Source organism: Taeniopygia guttata, chromosome 5 (assembly GCF_048771995.1).
Source record: "Taeniopygia guttata chromosome 5, bTaeGut7.mat, whole genome shotgun sequence".
NCBI classification, from domain to species: Eukaryota; Metazoa; Chordata; class Aves; order Passeriformes; family Estrildidae; genus Taeniopygia; species Taeniopygia guttata.
In genome coordinates this window covers 27,022,840-27,041,686 of record NC_133030.1, presented here as the reverse complement: position 1 = coordinate 27,041,686, position 18,847 = coordinate 27,022,840, and the positions used below count along the sequence as shown (strand labels likewise).

The window sequence follows — 18,847 nt, the reverse complement described above, 5'->3', positions numbered from 1 at the left end:
TGGGCCCTTGCGTCTTCTTTCCCTTGGGACCCCAAGAGGAAATGGTGCTTCTCAGTATTGGTCCAAGAGCTCTGGATGCAATCCTGGGAGGCCAGAGGTCATATGATGATCCAAAGGGACTTGTGGCAGCTATTGCTCCAGCCCTCACCTGCTGGGCTGTGGCAGGCACCGGGGCACGCTGGCTCACAGGTGCCCATCTTCGTAGTACTCCAGCAAGTCCAGCCCATCGCGCTTGCTTTTGCGAGCTCTGCGCAGCTCCGCCGCCCGCTCTGGGGCCGCCTGCGTCCTGAAGCGAGGCTGCTTGGGTTTGATGCCGTAATCTGCGGGCGCAGCAGAGGCTGGGCTCGGCTCTGGGACAACCACCCACCTGGGGGGGTGAGTGCATGGAAAGGGGGTTCAGAGGGGCGAGGAGAGCACTGTACCATCCACCAGGCCGAAGTGCTTCTGTGGAAGCTCCAGGGGAGCAGAGAAATCCTCAGGAACTGAGTAGCTGCCCCTACAGAGGAAAACAAGGGCCAGGAATGAGCCAAGGTCCTACAGCACTTACCCAGGCTGGCACAAAGAGCTGCTGGCACATGTGCTGCATCTTCCACGCAGTCTGGCCAGCTCTTGAGGCCTGGTGCCACAACTCCCAGCCCATGTCAGGGGCCCTGGGGTACCTGCAGGTACCGGGGCAGGGAGGAGGGGAAGCAGGGAAGTGCCATCACCTCTGGTGCACTGGCTGTGGGAGGGCAGCCCCCAGCAGCAGCGCAAGGAGCAGCAGGCAGCACAGCATGGTGCACACTGACTGGTTCCACTGGTTCCGCAGCAAGGTCACAGAGGAGTCACCCTGGTTGCCCAGGACACCTGCTGGGTGGGGCAGGGGACATGGCCCCTTCCAGGTGCTGCTGTCCCTTTCTACCTTGTCCCCTTCAGGTCCTGGGCTGCCTCTGCCTGGGCCCTGCCAGCTGTTGAGCCTTTGTTGTGCTAGTGCATGTCCCTTCATGTAGTCAGAGCTCCAGGGCCGTCCCTGTCCCTCAGCACCTGCTCGTGCCTTCCTCTCAAACCCTCCAAAAGCAGGCCCTTGCGTCTCAACTCGGTACTACTCTGTCCCAGGAGACAACACTGCATCATCTTCCTCTGCTAAAAGACTGAGCAAAGGAGCATAGTTCTTGGTTACGGCTTTTCTGCACTGCTGTTACCATGTTGCAGGGCCTTGCCAGCTGAGGTGGCAACTCAGACCCCTCACTGGCAAAGTCCTGTTGTCCCCAGCTGTGGTGGCCCATGAGGCGTCTGTGTGTGGGACTACATTTCCAATGCTGGGTGCTGAGGCAAGAAGGCTGTGATGCCTGCAGCCTGAGAATCCCTCAGGGATGGTTCAGGTAGGAATGTTCCTGATACTTGAGGCACACTTAGGACCCAGACAGCTGCCTGTGGGGCAGTCCTGTGCCACCAGCTGACTAACCCTCGGTCCTGGCCAAGGGAGCCTCCCCAGAAGCTCACTGTGCAGACTGGTCCCTCAACTGTCCCCCCATTAGAAAAGACACAGGCCCGTCCTAGGCCCTTTATTAAATGTGGCACAGCAGATTTGCTGAATTAATCACTTCTCTGCCTTTGGCCAAGCCCCTAAGCACTAGCTGGCAGCCATTCTGCAAACCCTTTTAACACACATTAGGTACTAGGAAAGCAGCCTACACGCTGCAGCTCTGTGTACCCCCAGGGGAACCCCAGGACTGTGGGGACTGAGGCAGGCACTGGGAATTACAGAGGCTATAGTCATCAGCTGAACAACACGTGGGCCCTGACTGACACAGGCCAGAGCAAAAGGCTTCTAAAGGACAGAATATCCCAGAGTAGACAACTGCAAAAGCTGCTCTTTCTGGCAAAGAGAGACCTGCTGGCAATCAGATACAAGGGATCCCATGCAAAGAGGCAGAGGTTCTTCAGCTCAGTTCTCTCCATTCAGTCAGTTTATTTGAGAGACAAATCCGCTCCAAGCAGATAGGCCAGGCATGGCCAACACGAGCAGGTTGTGGGTCAGCCTCAGCACCCTGACATGTGAGACAGTGCTCTCCAAAAAACCACTACGCTGCCTGGCTTTATTATAGCGCAGCTGTACAAAAGAAGAAAAAAATCAAGTGCTTCAAAAAAGAAGTTGCCCCATCACCATCACTGCAGCCACAGAATGGTCCAGAGAAATAGGTTGCCAGGGTCTCCCTACACATTTAGTGTCCATCATTCATGCCTAGATCTGTTAAAAAATTGCATACAACCCCCTCCCTGCTCTGCAGAACAGGAACTTCTCATTTATGATTTAACTGAAAATTAGACGTTATCAACATCCCTCCCCCAGCCTGTTTGCCCTCCTTAGGAATGTCCAGCCATGATTTGAGCAGAGAGTAATCATCTTCTTATCAGCCCCAGTTATAGAAATATATTTTCTGCCAAGCAGGCAAGTAATCCATCAGTGGCCCTGAAACAAGAGAACATAGGGATCATTTATGAAGAAAGGCAACAATTTAAAGCTGTGTGTTTATGGGGTATATTCCCCACTTCTCATTATGATCCAAACAACCCCAAATCTCCACTTACACAACTCAGATGAACCCAAGAATAAAACAGTTACTTCTGACAAGATGTAAGGCAACACTGCAATGTGGTGTCAGAGATCAGAGCAGGACCAAGAGCGGTGTGAAACATTGTCAGCACAGCCATGGTGTGGGACACCAACTACTCCCTCAGAGCTGACATGTTCAAACTGCAGTGGGAAAGGGGGTCTACAATGTGCAAGGGGAAAACCCACGTGCAGAGAGTCAGGAGAACACTGCTGTGCAGGGAAGAAGTAAGATAACGCAGCAATAGTGAGCAGGTGCAAACATAGAAGCATCTGCTGTTGAGCAAAAATGCTTACATTGCACAGAGCTTAATGCAGGCTCCAAAGCCTCTCTGAAATCACTAACTGGAGGAAGTGGCTCCTGTGCTAGCCAGCTTTGTGACCTCCCCAAAGAAAGGGCCATGATGCCAGGCTGATGTAATGTCACATCACTGCCATGAATCACTCCACAAAAGGATTAACATCATCAGTGGAAGAGTGGAGGGAAATGAAATGCTGGCCTATAATAATAGGATCCTCTGGTGAAGAACTAGAACAGAGACCTGGTTTGGCTGTTTGATTTACAGTCAGTTTCTGCCTGGTTCAGTACTTCCAGGCTCCCATTTATCCCTCATGTCCACACTGCAGACTAGGGATCAAGGAAAAGAGTTCAGAACAGGGCTGCAAAGCTGGGGCCCTGGTGTACCATCTGAGGTGCAGAATGGAAGCCCAGGAGAACATGCCTAGGCGGCAGATCTCTGTAGCCTCAGGGCACACAGAGATTTACTACTGTCATCAAGGCAGGAAGCAATTATCTTTTCCTTCAGCACTTAAAAATTATTCAAGCATCAACACAGGGTGCTCTAGTGCTAACCTCTCTAGGGACTTCCCAATTCCTTCCCCAGATTGGAAACCAATTGATAAATGTTCCCAACTGCCCTCATTTTTTTTCACCAGACAGAAATGGGGATATAACAGTGGGACCTGCTTACGTGTGATGAAGCCAACTCCAGGAACATAATCAGCCAACAAGCGCAAAAGGAGGAGGATCCTGCCCCTAGAAATGGAGAGAAAATGAACAAGTTCAGCTGGACACCTTCTGCCCCAGCTGTTGAACACACAAACAGCAATGGCAACTGTTATACAAAGGCTTAGAATAACCTGGTCACAGGCACCCACACATCTTCAGATCTACACACCCAGTCCACTGACGCTATTTCAGTTAAAAGGGAAATTTTTAGCAAAAGCCCAGCAAGGGCACCTTACTCTGAGTATCGGTCATAGAAAGGAGATCTCAGCAGGTAGTACAGCAGCAGGATGGTTCGTCGCCTCAGCTCTGCCCGTTCTCGCCTGTTCAGGTCTTTCAGATCACTCAGCAAACTCAGACTGGAAGGAGGAGGGCAAAGAGCTAAGTCAGAGCAAAAGCAGTCAGCAGGGAAAAGAAAGCGGGTTTCTAAATCCCTCCGCTCTCAGCTCCACGCAGAGCAGCACGCAACAGCTCAGAAGAGAGAGCACTGTAAGTGTTGTAGAAGATGTGTCAATCTCCAAGCTAAAGACCATTCTGGGTGCATGTTGCTCTCAGTAGGGCCTGCCCAGGACTGGGGAATGGGGAAGTGTGATTCCCAGCTACCACCAAATCAAACAATAGAAAGGCTCTTCATCAGACTGACCTCGAGATGTCCAGGACTGCCGAGAGGAGCCAGGGCTTCCATGATCTCTGACCCCATACTCCTAAACTCAGAACTAGGAACACACAGTCAAGGAATGAAAAGATGAGAGATTCCTAACAAGAGGCACACAGAGAAGTGACGCCCTGCGTACCCACAAAGTTCTGCCAAGCACAGGCGAATACACCCTAAGGCAGGGCTGGGAGCCCCGGGGAAAGGGGCTGGAGGACTTGCACGCACAGCTCTAGTGGCTGCGGCCAGCCCCAAAGTGTTAGAAGGGGAAGAGGCCCGAGTCCCGTGCCCGAGCAGAGCCGCACAGGGAGCGGAGCTGGCGATCACTGCCCTGCGCCCGGCCGAGCCCGCAGCACCCTCTGCTGGCACCCGGAGCGCTGGGAGCCCGCACGGAGAACGGCAGGATACGGTGGAGCAGCGGGCGGGTAATGTAGATGGATTCCGCGATGGTTTCTTGGAGACCCAAAGGAGTGGGAAGCTGGTTCATCTCCTCCGCTCTTCGGCTCTGCGATTCCTCCCTCTGCTGGGGGGACCCCCAGTGCCGCGACTGCAGGGACGGGGCTGAAACAAGCAGTCTGGTTACTAACACAAATAAAAGCCTTGTCTCAGATGGAAACTGCGTATCACATGACTGCTAGCTCGTTCCACCTGGTCCTGGAACCCTTCACCCCCTGCCCCCGGTTGGATGGGGAGAAGAATCAGAAAAAGGTAAAACTCCTGCATTAACACAGAACAGTTTAATAATGGAAATAAAGTAAAACAACAAAAATCGTAACAATAATAACAGTAATGAAAAAGAAGATAGCAAAACCCAAGAAACATGAGTGAGTACAACCGCTCACCACCCTCAGACCGATGCTATCCCATTCCCAACCAGTGACTGGCCCCTCCCAGCCAACTCCCCCGTTTATACAGTGGGCGTTCTATGGTATAGAAGATCCCTTTGGCCAGTTCAGGTCACCCATCCTGGCCATGCTCCCTCCCAGCTTTTTGCACATCTCCTCTCTAGCAGAACCCAGGAAACCCAAAAGTCCTTGACTAAGAGTAACTGCTACTTCTCAACAACCTACACTATTAGTTACAATAATGCTATCAAATTATTCTCATACTAAACCCAAAACTCAGCACTGTACCTGTTACCAGGAAGAAAACTAATTATCCTAGCCCAAATCAGGACACCTTCCTATCATGTTTCCCTGCTTTCTGCACTGTGAAAGTGTGAAAGAGGAAAGCTTGAAGAGGTACTTGTAAGATCCATGCTCCTCAAAGCATAACCATGATGAAGAGCTGTGTCTGTTGCAGGGCTCACATGGGAAAACACAATTTAGTGCTAGCCTTGCAGCACATCTCTGGTTGCTTTGATACCCCTACCTATCCACAAGTGGCCAGATATGTCCCAATACAAGGTTCTACTCTTTACTGCTCACACCCATGTCATCCATGAAGGCACAGAACAGGAAGAGCTCAGGCTGAAAAACAGGTTCAGTTACTTACTGCTCTGTAGAGAGCGCACAACACGGCTGGAACGCCTGCCAACATAGGTCTGATCCTTCCCTGAGGAGTTGTCTTCCATGCCTGCAGAAGGAAAAAGCCACAGGGGTCAGGCTTCAAAGCAATACGCTTCGCACCCCAGAGCTGCCACCAAGAAGAGCAGATTGAAAGGCTGATTTAGTGCAAACTGGACCATTCTCTGGGGGCTAACAGTAGGCAGTAGGGTAAAAAAGTAAATCAGCCTGACATTGCCCAGGTCTAGGGCCTCTTTCTTTATTACTAGACCAGGGCACGTGCAGCCTGACTCATGGTTCAGCCAGAAAGTCCCAGCTTGGACTTCTCTATCCCCTCTTTCCAGATAGTAGGACAACCCTGCCACTAAGCTAACTCGTCCTCTGCAAAGGCTGGAAAGTTGAACACAGCTCAGCCTTGAGTACAGACACCTTATGGTTCCATGTGCTGCACAAGCCACTGCTCTGATGAGTAATTCTAGCAGGACAAGACGGGTGGCTCAGCAAGGCACCAAGCCAATGATGACAACACCACGGGCTCACCTTGAGGGTGGAGAGGCTGCTGCTTCTCCCTGTTCAGTGGCACAATGGGAGGAGACATCTGGATGCCAGCTTTGTACCACAGCAGGAGCAGGAGACGAAGGATTGCTCTGTGAACAGACATGTGGAAGTCTTCAATACCAGACTATGGAGCTGGGTTCCTGTTACACTGGAGAGATGGTATCCACAGAAGACGGAAACACTCGGGTCTCCTCAGAGCAACTGGCAAGGTGAGAGGTGTAAGTGCTCCCTTCTGTGGCACAGAGTCCAGTACACTGTGGGGCTCCAAATTCCCCCAGCCTCAGGGACTGGCAGCTCAGTCCTGTGTGGGATTTTTTGGAGTGCCCTCCAGGTCCCCTTTCCGAGCGCACGCTGCCCCTTCCCCTCTCCCGCAGCACTTACTTAGCCAGCTGGATGAGGACAATGATGGTCCACCGGCCCATCTCCCCCCACACCCTGGCTGTCCCCATCTCTGCAAAGACCTCCACGCATTCTAGTACACTCAGCCAGGTCAGCAGCTTCTGCTGGGGCAGCGACTGCAAAACACAGAGGGGAGGAGGGGGACAGGATGCAGGTTCTGCTCGGGAGTTAAAGATGGCAGAAACACAGCCCAGTCTGGTGGGACCCTCAGAAATAAGCACCAGATGGCCTTGGAAGTCACAGCTCCAGAAACAAAAAGCAATGTCTTCACTGCAGCTGAAGCCTACACACAAGCCCACCTCTAAGCAGGGGCAGACTGAGACATCACAGTATCACATGGAGTTTCTACTTCAAAAACAGGGAGCACATCACATCTGTGTTTTACATTGGCTCTACCCTAACTGACACAGCAGGATGTGGCACTGGTTGTGGCACTGTTCCTGAGCTCCACAGCAAAACCTCCTCCTCATCCCAGAGCTGAGACACAAGACAACCTCCTCTCTGGACAGAGCTGATGAAGGAGTGTACCTGGAGTAGAGGGAAGGGAACCCAGAGTCCACAGCTACAACAGAGTGAATGCTGGCTGAACACAGCATCAGACTAGATTTCAGGCATGAACCCCCAAGACAGTGGGTCCTCTTCCAGTCTAGGTCTCTGCTATCCACATGGGAGCTTACTACTGCTGTCAACCACACAGTTTGATCCACTGTGAAGCATCAATAAAGACAATACAGGTGAAATTCCATTCAGTTTTAACCAGGGAAGCAAATCTTGTGCATTTCTGTTTGTTACACCCTGATCCTCCATTCAGGGAGCTGCTGACACCCAACCCACATACTGGGCAGGTTTCTAACAGAAGAGCCTGGAAAAAAACATCCTCTTCCCCATTCCCCAAAGGGTTTAACAATGCTGGGAGCCAGCCTGGGGCTCATGCAAGATAGACATAGTACCAAGGTGCTTACATTTGTTTTACTCAATACACTATGCAAAGGAAGAGTCTGACAGATGGTATCAAGAGCTTCAGTACTCCAGAGCGACTGCTGTGTAAACAGCAATGGTTTATTCATCAACATCTCTACCTAGCTCAAGTTCTGAGGTTCTCAAAAAAGCTTGAGGAGCTTCTAGTGCAAGTCAGGGCCTGATTTCTGTGGTCCAGGGAGCGCTCTGGCCACACCTCCAAGCCAGGAGCTAAGGGACAGGGCTGCTGTTTTACTTGCATTCAGAGGTTGCCTCTGGCTTCTCCATACCTGACCGCAAAGAGAGGCCACAGCAAAAACCTGTAAAGTTTCTACAGACACTCCCTGAAAGCTCCTGCAAGGAAGAAAGCATGTGTCCCAAATCCCCCTCCCACACGCTCCAGACTTACCGCTGGCAGGCTTTCCTGCAGGTCCTTTCGGAGAATCCAGTCGTTTAACAGCACTAGGAGGTTGGAGGCAGAGTACACTGGAAAAGTAAGAGAACAGTGCAGAATGGATGCACAGAAAGTAAGCCAAATCGGCCCTGCTGTCTCTGTCCCCGACAGGGGATGAGGGAAGAAGGGCAGCAAGGTGTGCAGACTCCTCCCAGGATCTGCCTGGGAATGCATGGACAAAAGCAGGGCTCGGGGAGCAAGACCCGCATGCACCCGGGCAAGGGCACAGCACCGGCCCCGACCCGCTGCCCACCTACCCAGCTCCGACAGCGCGTGCGAGTCCGAGAAGCGACCTGCGAAGGGAAGAGAGCGGCTACAGCGAGCGCCCGGAGCCGGGGGAGCCCCCACTCCCCACCGGGTCCCGGTGCCCGCACCTCCCGGCCCAGAGCCCGGCCGGAGGAGGAAGGTTCGCCCGCCTCCCCGCTCCCGCACCTGGCAGCAGGTAGGACAGCCCGCGCACGGTGCCCTCCAGCTGGGCCGTGGCGGCCGGGTGCCGCCTCACGTACTCCTGGTAGCGCTGGCACAGCAGGCGCAGCCGCCACACCGGGCCGGCTCCGCGGGCACGGGCCGAGGCCGCCGCCGCCGCCGCCATGGTGCCGCCGCCGCCGCCGCCGCGCTGCTTCCGGGGCCGCCCCCGCCGCGCCCCGCCCCGACCAGCCGCGCCGGGCCGAGCGCCGAGCGGGCGATGGGCGGCGGGGCGGGGGTTTGAAGGAGCGGCGGCGGCAGCCGGGCAGGTAAGGACGGGCTGGGGGTGGCCCGGGCGGGGACGCAGTTGCCGCCGGGTGGGGAACCGGGGTGCGGTCAGTTTTGGGGGGCCGCGGGAAGGAGTCGTTCCTCGAGCATTGCGGCGGGCGGGGGTCTGCCCACGCGTGGGTCTGGAGCTCCGCGGTACAGCTGGGGGCGGTGTGCGGGGACCGGCCGGCTGTCGGGGGCTGCTTGGGTAGCTGCCGGGGCTGGCTGCGGCACCGGTGAAAAGTTCCCGGTGGCGCTGGGGAATGAGAGCGGGCACCGGGAGCGGTGCGTGCCCTTTCGGCACTCGCCGGGGAGCGGCGTGCGGCAAGCCCCGTCCCAGCCGGGGACTGCCATGGGCACCCGGGTCGCTGCTTGCCCGGCAGTGGGGAGCCTCGCTCCGCACCTGGCGAGGGCTGTGCGTGGGGAAGGGTGAGGTGTGACCGAGGAGGCAGGGACAGCCCCGCTCCGCTCGGGGCTGAACGGCCCGTGCGCATTCGCTGCTTGCGGAGCAGGGGAGGTGCTGCCCTGGGGGCACAGAAAGGTTGGGGGGCCTCGGGGACGGGGCTTTCATCCTCGCGTCCGTGCATGACAGTGTCTGTCCCCGCCCGGGCCCGGGGGGACCGGAGCGGGCAGCAGAAGGGCGGCGGTCGGGCCGTGCAGGGGGGCTCTCCTGGAGCCCACGCGGGACTCGCGCGGCCCCGCCGCGCTCGGTGTTTGCCGCACCAGCACGGCTGTCCCCGCTGGCAGGCGACGGGAGGCGCGGGGCCCGCCTGGCTGCAGCCTGTTGCAGAAGTGGCTCCAGCCTGTGCCCGGTCCCGCGACCTTCCTCCCGCCGTGCCGTGCCCTGCCCCGGCTCTGCCTCCCGCTCGGCCGAGGCAGCCGGCCAGCGCCGCTGCCCGCAGCCGGGCCTGGCTCCGCACGTTGCCCGGGGCAAAGATCGGCGGTGCCCGTGGGCTAGGAGGCGCTTCGTGGCCTCTCGGGTGCGCACGGAGCTGGGCCGAGCCGCCCCTCCTTCCTCCTGTCCGGTTACCTCCGCACAATGGGCACAGTGTGTGCCTGCGGCTTCCTCGGCGGGAATTACAGTTGCATGGGCAGGCACTTTATCCTTCCTGATCTCTCCTCTTCCCCCGAGGGTTTGTTTTCCAGCAGGCTGAGTTCAAAAAGGGCACGAGATACCGCTGGCAAGCAGTCTGGCGCTAAACAAACCTTTTTAGTCAGAATCATATGGAATAGACCCAACTTTCTATTCACATGCAGCGCTACCTGCAAGTTTCTCTGAATTTCACGGTGGCTGGGCTGCTACTGTAAGTGCGAAGGCGGGTGAGATAGCACCAGAAGCTTGTGACAGAGGTTTCCAGCACAGCTTAGTGGGTAGGTGTGTGCTGCTGGTGACTCTAGGGGCATATCCAGTGCAGACTGCCAGAGCTGCTCTCCTTCAAGGAGATGCTCTAGCTCTGCCAGACAGCAATCTGAGAGCTGGCTGCCTAGGAGACTGCCAAAGACACCTTGTCTTCAGCCAGAGGTGAAGCTTGATGCACAAAGTCCTTGGGCTACTCTGAACAGCACAGCTAGATTCTGTCCCCGAGTAAGGAGCATTTTGGCAGATGCTTTCTCTTCACCCCTTGCCCCCAAACTCTGTCCCACCAACTGTCATGTCCCCCTTTTGTTCATCTCCTGCTTGCAGCAAGGGAGTTTGAAGGACAGTTTGAATAGCAGCATGCTGCCTTTTTATGGTAAGTATGTTGCAAGGGAGCACTGTAGGATGGGCGGCTTCTTAGAGCAGCGGCAAGTCCACGGGACTGGGCACGACTTAAATTGCCTTGGCTTATGGTGCCCATGGTGAGTGTGGCGGCAGGAGGTGAAAGGCTGGGTTGAGGGACAAGTTTTTCTCTTGACTGTTCCCAGAATGTTCTAGGAGCAACTCTTTCCTTAGTGCTTGCTGCCAGTCTGGGTGCTGAGGACCGATGGCTTGTGCTTACTGGAAATCCACTGGCAGTAGCTGAGGCCAAATAGTTCCAATGCTCTGATGATAAGGGGTGCAGGCTCAGCACTAATGGTAAGAAAAGAAGCAAACCAAAAAAAATAGCAAATGTTCTGCCAGCCCATCTGTGGGTACAGTGCTGAAGTCCAGCTTGCTTGGCTGCCAGTGTCTTGCTCTTTGCTCAGATCCATGAGACCATGTCATTTCTGGGAAGCCTGACTCTGGGCACAGCACTGCCAGGGGTATAAGGCAGTTCATCCTAAGTAAGCCTCAAAACACATCTTTCAGAGTGCTGGGGTGAGGATGTTATTGTACAGTACCTGCCAGGGCTGGAGCTGGGGAGCAGGATGTGGGAGGATACACTCAGTATATTGATTCTTGGTTGTGTCTTGGGAGATGGGTAGTTGGGGTGGGAAGTGGATATTCTCCCTAACCTTATCTTCCTGCTCACCTTCCCCTGCGAGAAGGGAAGTGGCCTGCTAGTATGAGGTCAGGGATGTGAATCTTTTTGGCTGTGGTTGAAAGTGAGCAGTTGTGATGAAGAATGAGATGGCCTTTCTGGCCCTGTCTAATTAGGGTATGACTTCCTACCCTTTTCAGCTCTCACACCTTGGTCTGGCTATGTATTTTCTTTGCTTCTGGGTGAGCTCAGCCAATAATTTGGGATAGGTAAACTATGACTTGCTCCAAATAACCTGTAGATGGAGGCATGTCCAGGGAGTATTTTAGTCCCTGTTACATGAACCCTGCCTAGAATGGAAGGCCTTAGTTCCCTCATTATATCCCACTTGAGGCCAACACCTTTCAGGAGAGCTCCAGATCTCTGTCCAAATGAGGAAACAAGGGCAACGAAGCACACCATGCTCTGAGCATGGCAATGCTGGTGGTGGCAGCTTGTACTTCCGATCTTGGAAAGCCCTCCTAGGGTCTGGAAAGGTAACAGCTGGCAGGGGAAGCTGCTGGTGTAGTACCTAAGTTCCTGAAGTTGCTGACAAGTCTGTTACTTGGAGCAGTAGTTTGACGGAAAGGGAAACACAGGTCAAACAAGCTTAAGGGGCCTTTTAATGTGTGTTTTGACTTGGAGGCATTTTGTTGCTGTTCTCTGTCAGGGTGCCCCTGCCCTTCCCAGCTTAGCTCAGACTTGGCATCTCTGGAGAAAGACTCTTTTTGGCTTCCCAGGAGGAACAACATGTCTGGCAATGTGTGCAGAGCCCTGCTGAGAGATACTGACTGCCTCCTGCCTCCAGATGCCTTTTCCAGCAAGCCATTTAGAGCCACAGATTGTTACTCAGATAACTCCCTTCCCTGATTCATTAGCAAAGTGTAGTCTCTCCTGTAATACTCAAATCTGCCTGTGCCAAAGGCTGAAAGGGAGAGGCCATGTCTTTTAATAACCATGTGATGCAGTTGGAAAAAACTTTTGGACACGTAGTTCTCTGGTGGCCTGAGTTGATGGAAACACTCCAAGGGAGAGATACAACTGGGCCCTGAGGGAGAGGGCACTGCAACTGGGCACTGAGGGAGAGGGTAACTGCTTGTGATTTCTGATCTTTTTTTTCCCCCAGCATCACCCTAAGCTCTCTTCTCCGCACCTGGAGAAGGCAGCAGACCTTGAGATTGGTCCCAGCACGCTGCAGATCTTGCAGGTCCTGTGTGTGGTGCTGTGTAAATAACTGCTGGTGCCTGGGTTGCGGCCGTATGATGTGGGCTCCATCCTGGAGATGAGGCTCCTGCCATGTCTGAATGGGAACTCTGCTGTCCCATAGATGCTGTGGTGGATCCCAGTGGACAGTGCTGCTGTGTGACAGGCACATATCTGGGTCTCCCCACTCAGCATTATCTCTGCTGAAGGGGACTTTGCTTTTTGAACTCTTTGCTGTCGAAAGTACTCAGTGTTGTTGCTAGCAGCTTCTTCTTCCTAGCCCAGGTGGAGGGACTTGGCTCTTACCTGCTGAACTGGAAACACAAAGCTCTGGTAGCACCTGGGCGAGGGCTGTGGGGTCTATGCCAGAAGGGTTTGGCACTCTGGTTCAGATGTTCCATCTCCTGGGCTTCCCCTCGGAGACCCCTCTGCTCTGAGGTGGGAGCTGACTGATCCTGACCGATCAGGACAAGCAGAGTGGGGATGATGGAGGAGACAGATGTCTGTTTACTGACATATGCTGTAGGGTCCATACATATCCTCTCTCACTGGCTGCCACCTTGTAGCCAGAATCTGAGGGAGACTCAAAAAGCAGAAGTTTTGTTGGGCCTTGTTGCTGAAGAAGGGTTTTGCTGAGCACTGCAGTGCTGTACTTCACTCTTAGAATTGCTGGATTTCACTGTTCAGGTTGCAGCTGTTGTTACTATTTTTTATTTCCAGCCCTTGTTGGGATTGATGTCACCTCCCTTCTGTCATATTGTGCTGTGCCAGGCTGGTCTGGGGTTTGCTGTGGCTAGAGGGGAGCAGGAATACAGCACACTGCACACTTGTTTCTCTGTTTGGCCTTCTAAAACAGGTGGGACAGACCAGACCCATGCTTTTACTAGGTTTTTACCTGCTTTTAAGGTCCTTCTCCTGCTATGTCTTAGAGGACTGATGTGTGGATAGAGGGTCTTAAAAACAAAATTCCCAGTTCTTCTCCAATTCCTTTGCCTCAGCATATTAGTGTGTCTGTTCTTCTGGTTTGGGCTTTCTCCTGATAAGGATCTAAGAATCCTTCTAGCCTCCTAGGAGAAGGGTTTATCCATTTCATCCTGCAGTTACGGAATGTGTGTGCCCAACTCTGTGGCAGCTGGAGGAAAGGGGTGCACTGGAAAGATCTCAGCAGAGGAAGAGGATTTCCTCTGAAGAGGAGTAACATGTACTGACTGCTGTGCTCTCTTCAGCACAGGTTGCGTGTGTGATGTTTTTTGCCTGCTTTCTCTCTCCTCTGCCTTTACTCCTTCTCTCTCCTTGTGTGCATCTATTTGGATAGACTCTCTTAACTGCCATTATGGGGCTGCCCAAAGCATGTCATGGGGGCTCAGGTTACTGGACAAGATAGTTAATCCCTTTATTGCCTCGCAAGTTAGACACTTGCTGCTGCTATCATGTTTGAGGGGGGCCAGAGAACTTGCATCCCTCCCCCAGCCTCTGATGCTGCTGAAGGATTGGTGTGAAGACTCACTTGTGTTGAGATGGAACATGGTGGCTGTGGCTTTGCCAGAATTCTGGGGACACGTGTACAGTCCTCCTTGCATGGGTGGGGAGGGGAACTTGCAAAGGACAGTGCAGTGATCTGGGACTGGGATTATGCAGCATGCAGGTAGTCATTGTCCCCTGGGCTGTCTGGGTAGCCTTGGGTGACACGGAGCCGTGCTTTGTGGCAGGCTGGAGGATAGGGACAGGACCAAGGTGTTGGGTGCTCTTATCTGTGACTCCTGGATGTGCAGGGGCCTGTCCTCAGAGCTCCCTTATGCAGTAGATCTTCACGTGACTGTCTTTTGGGTTTCAGGTGACAGCATGCTCCAAAACTCTCAAGTACAGCTGAGATGTCTTATGTGCCCTTCAAGCTGAGAATCTTTGGTTAGAGGGGGGTCCTCACAGGCACCACCAGGCCGTGCCAACTTCTCCAGCTGTTCCTAGCCACTCCTGCAACATTGGCAGCCTGCAAAGGTTAGTCATCGTGTATGCTAAGTAGATGGTTTACATGTGGTTGCTCCCTTGCTGTTTTAGTGCTTCTATGTCGGTATACAGGGGATTATCACATAGCAGAAGGGCTTGTGTCTGTAGGTATTTGGGACCTGTGGGAGGCTCTGGAGACAACACTGGCACTTGCAAGCCCCCATAGCCCAGTTCTCTGGAGGGAAGGAGCAGATTCGCCACAGCAATCCTTTGAATAAGGTGTGATCCCATCTCTGTGGCTGTTCACCTGAGTGTGCATGTCTGGATCCTTCTCCCCAGACAATACTATGGTCTATTGTTTATTTCTTGCATAGTATGCAGTAAGTCACTGGGACCCAGACTGAGGAGCTGCAACAACCTCTCTGGGCCAGGAAAATGGGAAGACCCCCTTCTGAAGGCTGGGAGCTTGTGCTGGCATTGTTCTGTCCTAGCAGCTTCTTTTCCCTCTGTCTGTTACATCAAGTGTTTCTTTGGGGCCACTGTTCTCAGTGGCCACCTCTCTCTCCCTGCCCCTCATTAGTGTAGGGCTTGGCATGCCAGCAGGAGGGAACCTCAGCAATGTCTGCGCCTTGATCGGATTTGTCAAGGCTCCTTCTTTTTTCTTCCTGTTCATTGAGGTCTGAAACAAAGCAAACAGAGGAGAGGAATTCCAAAGAATAGGAGTGAGGGAAGAGAGGAACGCTGGAGTGACAGGCTGCCCCTGCCCACAGGCACCCCCCTGCCTTGGTCTGGTGGGGCAGAGCTGGTGGCAGAGCATTTCAGGAGGTGAGGACGCTCCTCAGCTCTTCTATTCCCAGCTCTAGCACTAGCTGTCTTTCTCCCCATGGTGTGCTGTGGGGCTCCTATCCTCACTGCTCAGGTAGTTTCCGGAGCCTCAGGCTTGCTGCCTACTCTGCACAGGCACATGTGCCTGAGCATAGCTTGAGGGAAGCAGGGCACTATTTGAACTGCTTTGTTTGTCTTGGGCTGTGGTAAAAGGTTTCCCTCTTTACCTGTGTCAGGAAATTTTCCCCTGCCAGGTAGATCCAAAGAAGCCCGACATGGAGCTGAATGTCCTGCCTAGGTGCCAGGGCAGTGAGGCACTGGCCCCTCCCCATCTTAGAGGCAGATAAGTGCTGGAACAAGGCCCTTTTGTGCAGACAGGTGTGTGAAGTGGAGACAAACGTGCTCTGGCACTCATATTGTTTCCCAGGAGGCAGGGAGACTTGGGAGGGGAGTCATGGCCAGCCAGAAAAAGCTGCCACAGGTAAAGCTTTGTCCAGTCTGATATATCTCCTTGCTCCCTCCTTTGTCATCCCCAGGCCATCACACAGTTTGCCCTTCGTCCTGCCCCTGGCCTTCCCATAGATTGGATCAGGGAAGGCAATAGGATGCTCAACAGCCCCAGTATGAAGCACTTGAGGTGAAATACACCCCTGCTAGTTACACCCTCCCCTTGCATTTAAGCTGCAAGGAACAGCCTTTAAGCCACAGTCTCTTCTTTCCTTTCCTTCTTCCTCCTTGTTCTCTACCTTCTGGCAATCTTTGCACTCACTCCATGGTTTAATTAAAGAGCAGAGCAAAGTGCTTAGACTCCAAAATGTACAGATTAAGGGATTACTAATCCTCTTCCTCAATGGGTGCTCACATCCTGTCCAGCCTGTTATCAAGCTTCTGTTCCCTGAGTGGAAACTTGGCCAAACTTGAGACCTCTTACCGCTCTTCCTGCTTGCTGCACTGAGGAGGAAGGGCGAGGGGTGACAGGAGAGCCATGGGGGAGAAACAAAGAGAGTTGTGGGTTTACAGAATTCTCACGTTGTGTTTGTAGCCCCTGGCTATCTTTGCTTTTTTGTGTCCTGTCTTGTTTTGGTGCTCCAGGAGCAATAAAGCAGGGGATTGGTGTTTTTCCTTTGGTTTTTTTTGAGTGCCGTCTTCTTATTCTGACAAAATAACCTTTCCGTCAGAGGAAGCAAATGCTTCCCTTTGTGTGTGTGCTTGTGTGTTTACTTGCTGGGTGTTTTGGTTCAGGTGTGTGCCTTCCCTGTGCATACACCCCTCTCTTGATTTCCTAAGAGTCTCTTCTGTGCTCTTATTCCCAGTGTATGCCCAAATGCTGCAGCACTGCTGAAAGAGCAGGGCTCCCTCACAGGAGTGGGAGGCTGGTGCCTGGCAGTGCTGCATGAGGCTGGTCATATCCTCATCTGGGGAGGCTGAATCCCTTTATAGGACATATGGTGCCAGTGAGAAGGAGAAGGTGGAGTATTTGTGGATCCAGATGGAGGCACTGGGAGGGAAGAGGGAGTAGTGAGGATGAGTGTGGTGGGAAGGGTATGACTCCTCCTGGAAGCATCCTGGAAGACCTGATCACAGGATGGTCTGAGATGTTAGGCCTCTCCTGGTGCAAGCTGGGCACTGCACAGAAGTTGCACTTCTGTGGATTGCAGAAGACATGAGCTTTTGTCCTCAGCCACTCATGTGCTGCTTGGTTCAGTTGAGTTATGCTGTTTCTTCCCTGCCTTTGTCCTTTGGTGTGCAAGTTCACAGTTTAGCTCAGCAGTGTGAGAAGCCCCAGGGACAGGAACACAAGGAGCAGCAGGAAGGGAGGAGGGCTGGTAATGGTTTGGATGCTGGGAGTATTCTCCTTTCCACTGCCTGGCTTTGGGAACTGCCTCACCTCTGGGATCCACTTCCCCTCCTTTTTGGCTCTTATCAGTCACTGCCTCATTTCCAGTTTGCAAGACACCCTATATGTTTTTTTTTTTTGCAGGTAAGTTTTGTGTCTTAGCCTGGACAACAACTTTTTTCTCCAGTGTTGTCAGAGTCTCTTGGCAACGTGCAAGTTTCTCTGTAGCTCAGAATCACTTCTGGTTGTACAAAATGCCCAGGGCACCCTGAGTGGATGGCACTATTGCTGCTTGGGTTTTTTAGAGCCTGCCCCATTCTGGTTTGCTATTTATAGTGCAGTTGTTCCATTCCTGTGTGGATGAGCTCTGCTTTCAGCCTCACTTGGACACTGAGGGCACTGGTGCCAGGAATAGATCTGGACAGGGAAGATGCAGGAGTGGCTGCTGGAGCACAGCTCCCAGTTTGAGCTAGTCCCTTGTGGAAGAGGTACCAGGCTGCATCCATGAGCTCAGCTGCTTTTCATGCAGAGGAGAGGGGTTGCCTTTCCTCGTCGGTCAGTGCCTTGTGTACCTGCCTGCTGGGCTAGAGTTTGGCATTGTGAGAGATGGAATTTGGAAGAGCTGCTCAGTGACCAATACTAGCGGGACTAGTGAGGCACCATGATGTCACGAGCCGATGGCATGAAGCTGTAGCAGCAGAGGATTAGGTTGGTTGTTAGGAAAAACCCAGAGGGTGGCTGGGCACTGGAACAAGCTTCCCAGGGAAGTGGTCACAGCACCAAGCCTGACAGAGTTCAAGAAGCATTTGGACAATGCTGTCAGGCACATGGTGTGATTTCTGAGGTTGTCCTGTGCTGAGCTGGGAGTTAGATTTGATGTTCCTTGTGGGTCCTTTCCAACTCAAGATATCCTATGATTCTGTGCAGGGCAGTTGGCATGGGAAGCCCTGCTCCTAGCATGTCCTCCAAGCACTGATACTGACCTTGTGTGTCCTGAACTGCTGCCCACTGTGTGGGTGGATCCCTTGTGGTGGGGTACCTGCCATTCCTTGCACAGGGCCCTGCACTCCTCTCCCCAGGGAATGTTTGATAACCCCGAGGGAACTCAAGCTAAGGCCTGAAAGGAGCCTGCAGCACAAAAAAAATCAGTGCCCTCCTCAGCACTGCTGCTTGGGCAGAGCTGCTCCAGCCTTTTGGCTCATGATGCTCTCAGCTTGTCTGGAGACCAGAGCTAGACAAATAATTAATTGCTTGATTTAGTGCCCAAAATGAAAAGCTGGAGGGAGAAAAACTCAACACAGACAGATTTGAGAGACCCTTTATCTTTTCTTTTAAATGCAATGCAGCTCAATTACAAACAAAACAATGCAAAATGAGACTTTTTTGCTTGGAAAATAAAGCATTTTGTTCTTGTCCAAAACTTGTAATGAAGGAGCAAATAGCTCTGAGCTGTCTGGAAACTGCAGTTTTCAATCAATAACTATTCAGCCAAAAACACTTACCCAGTTCTGCTGGTAACAATGAACAGCAGGCACCTGACAACCTGGCTCACAGCCATGCCCCTGGCACCTCCCCAGAGGTGGATGGTGTTGTACCTCTTGTGAGCTTTTCCAGGTAGAGTGCCAATATGGGGTTGTTGGAGTCCATTTGTCTCATTTTTTTGGTGTAATTAACCTAATTAATTTTGTCTGAGGTGGTGCAGACTCGACAAGCATGTGTAGGGGCTAAGTCTGGCCTGTTGTGCTGGGGTATGGTCTCCCTT

At 53.2% G+C, this 18,847-nt stretch overlaps 3 protein-coding genes across 4 annotated transcripts in view; 1 reads left to right on the top strand and 2 right to left on the bottom strand.

The window, feature by feature from the left end:
- Nucleotides 1–46: 46 nt before the first annotated feature.
- Nucleotides 47–1,113, bottom strand: FREY1 (Frey regulator of sperm-oocyte fusion 1). Its single transcript, XM_030274298.4, has 3 exons — nucleotides 708–1,113; nucleotides 423–496; nucleotides 47–320 (listed from the first exon to the last, which is right to left on the bottom strand). The coding sequence occupies exons 1-3, from the start codon at nucleotides 983–985 to the stop codon at nucleotides 184–186; spliced, it is 489 nt and encodes a 162-aa protein (XP_030130158.4). The 5' UTR covers nucleotides 986–1,113; the 3' UTR covers nucleotides 47–183.
- Nucleotides 1,114–2,064: 951 nt separating this feature from the next.
- On the bottom strand, nucleotides 2,065–9,447 carry PEX16 (peroxisomal biogenesis factor 16). Its single transcript, XM_030274295.4, has 11 exons — nucleotides 8,557–9,447; nucleotides 8,382–8,417; nucleotides 8,080–8,156; nucleotides 6,696–6,829; nucleotides 6,297–6,403; nucleotides 5,746–5,826; nucleotides 4,660–4,812; nucleotides 4,243–4,315; nucleotides 3,839–3,958; nucleotides 3,565–3,629; nucleotides 2,065–2,452 (listed from the first exon to the last, which is right to left on the bottom strand). Exons 1-11 carry the CDS (start codon nucleotides 9,425–9,427, stop codon nucleotides 2,394–2,396), a joined length of 1,776 nt encoding a protein of 591 aa, XP_030130155.4. The 5' UTR covers nucleotides 9,428–9,447; the 3' UTR covers nucleotides 2,065–2,393.
- The window catches only part of LARGE2 (LARGE xylosyl- and glucuronyltransferase 2), a 23,377-nt gene continuing 13,290 nt past the window's right edge, over nucleotides 8,761–18,847 (top strand). The window contains exons 1-2 of one of the 2 annotated variants that reach the window (XM_072929956.1): nucleotides 8,761–8,858; nucleotides 14,314–14,474. The gene's annotated coding sequence lies outside the window, so the exon portion shown is untranslated. The remainder of the gene's footprint in view (nucleotides 8,859–14,313; nucleotides 14,475–18,847) is intronic. The other variant, XM_072929957.1, reaches the window with a different exon arrangement.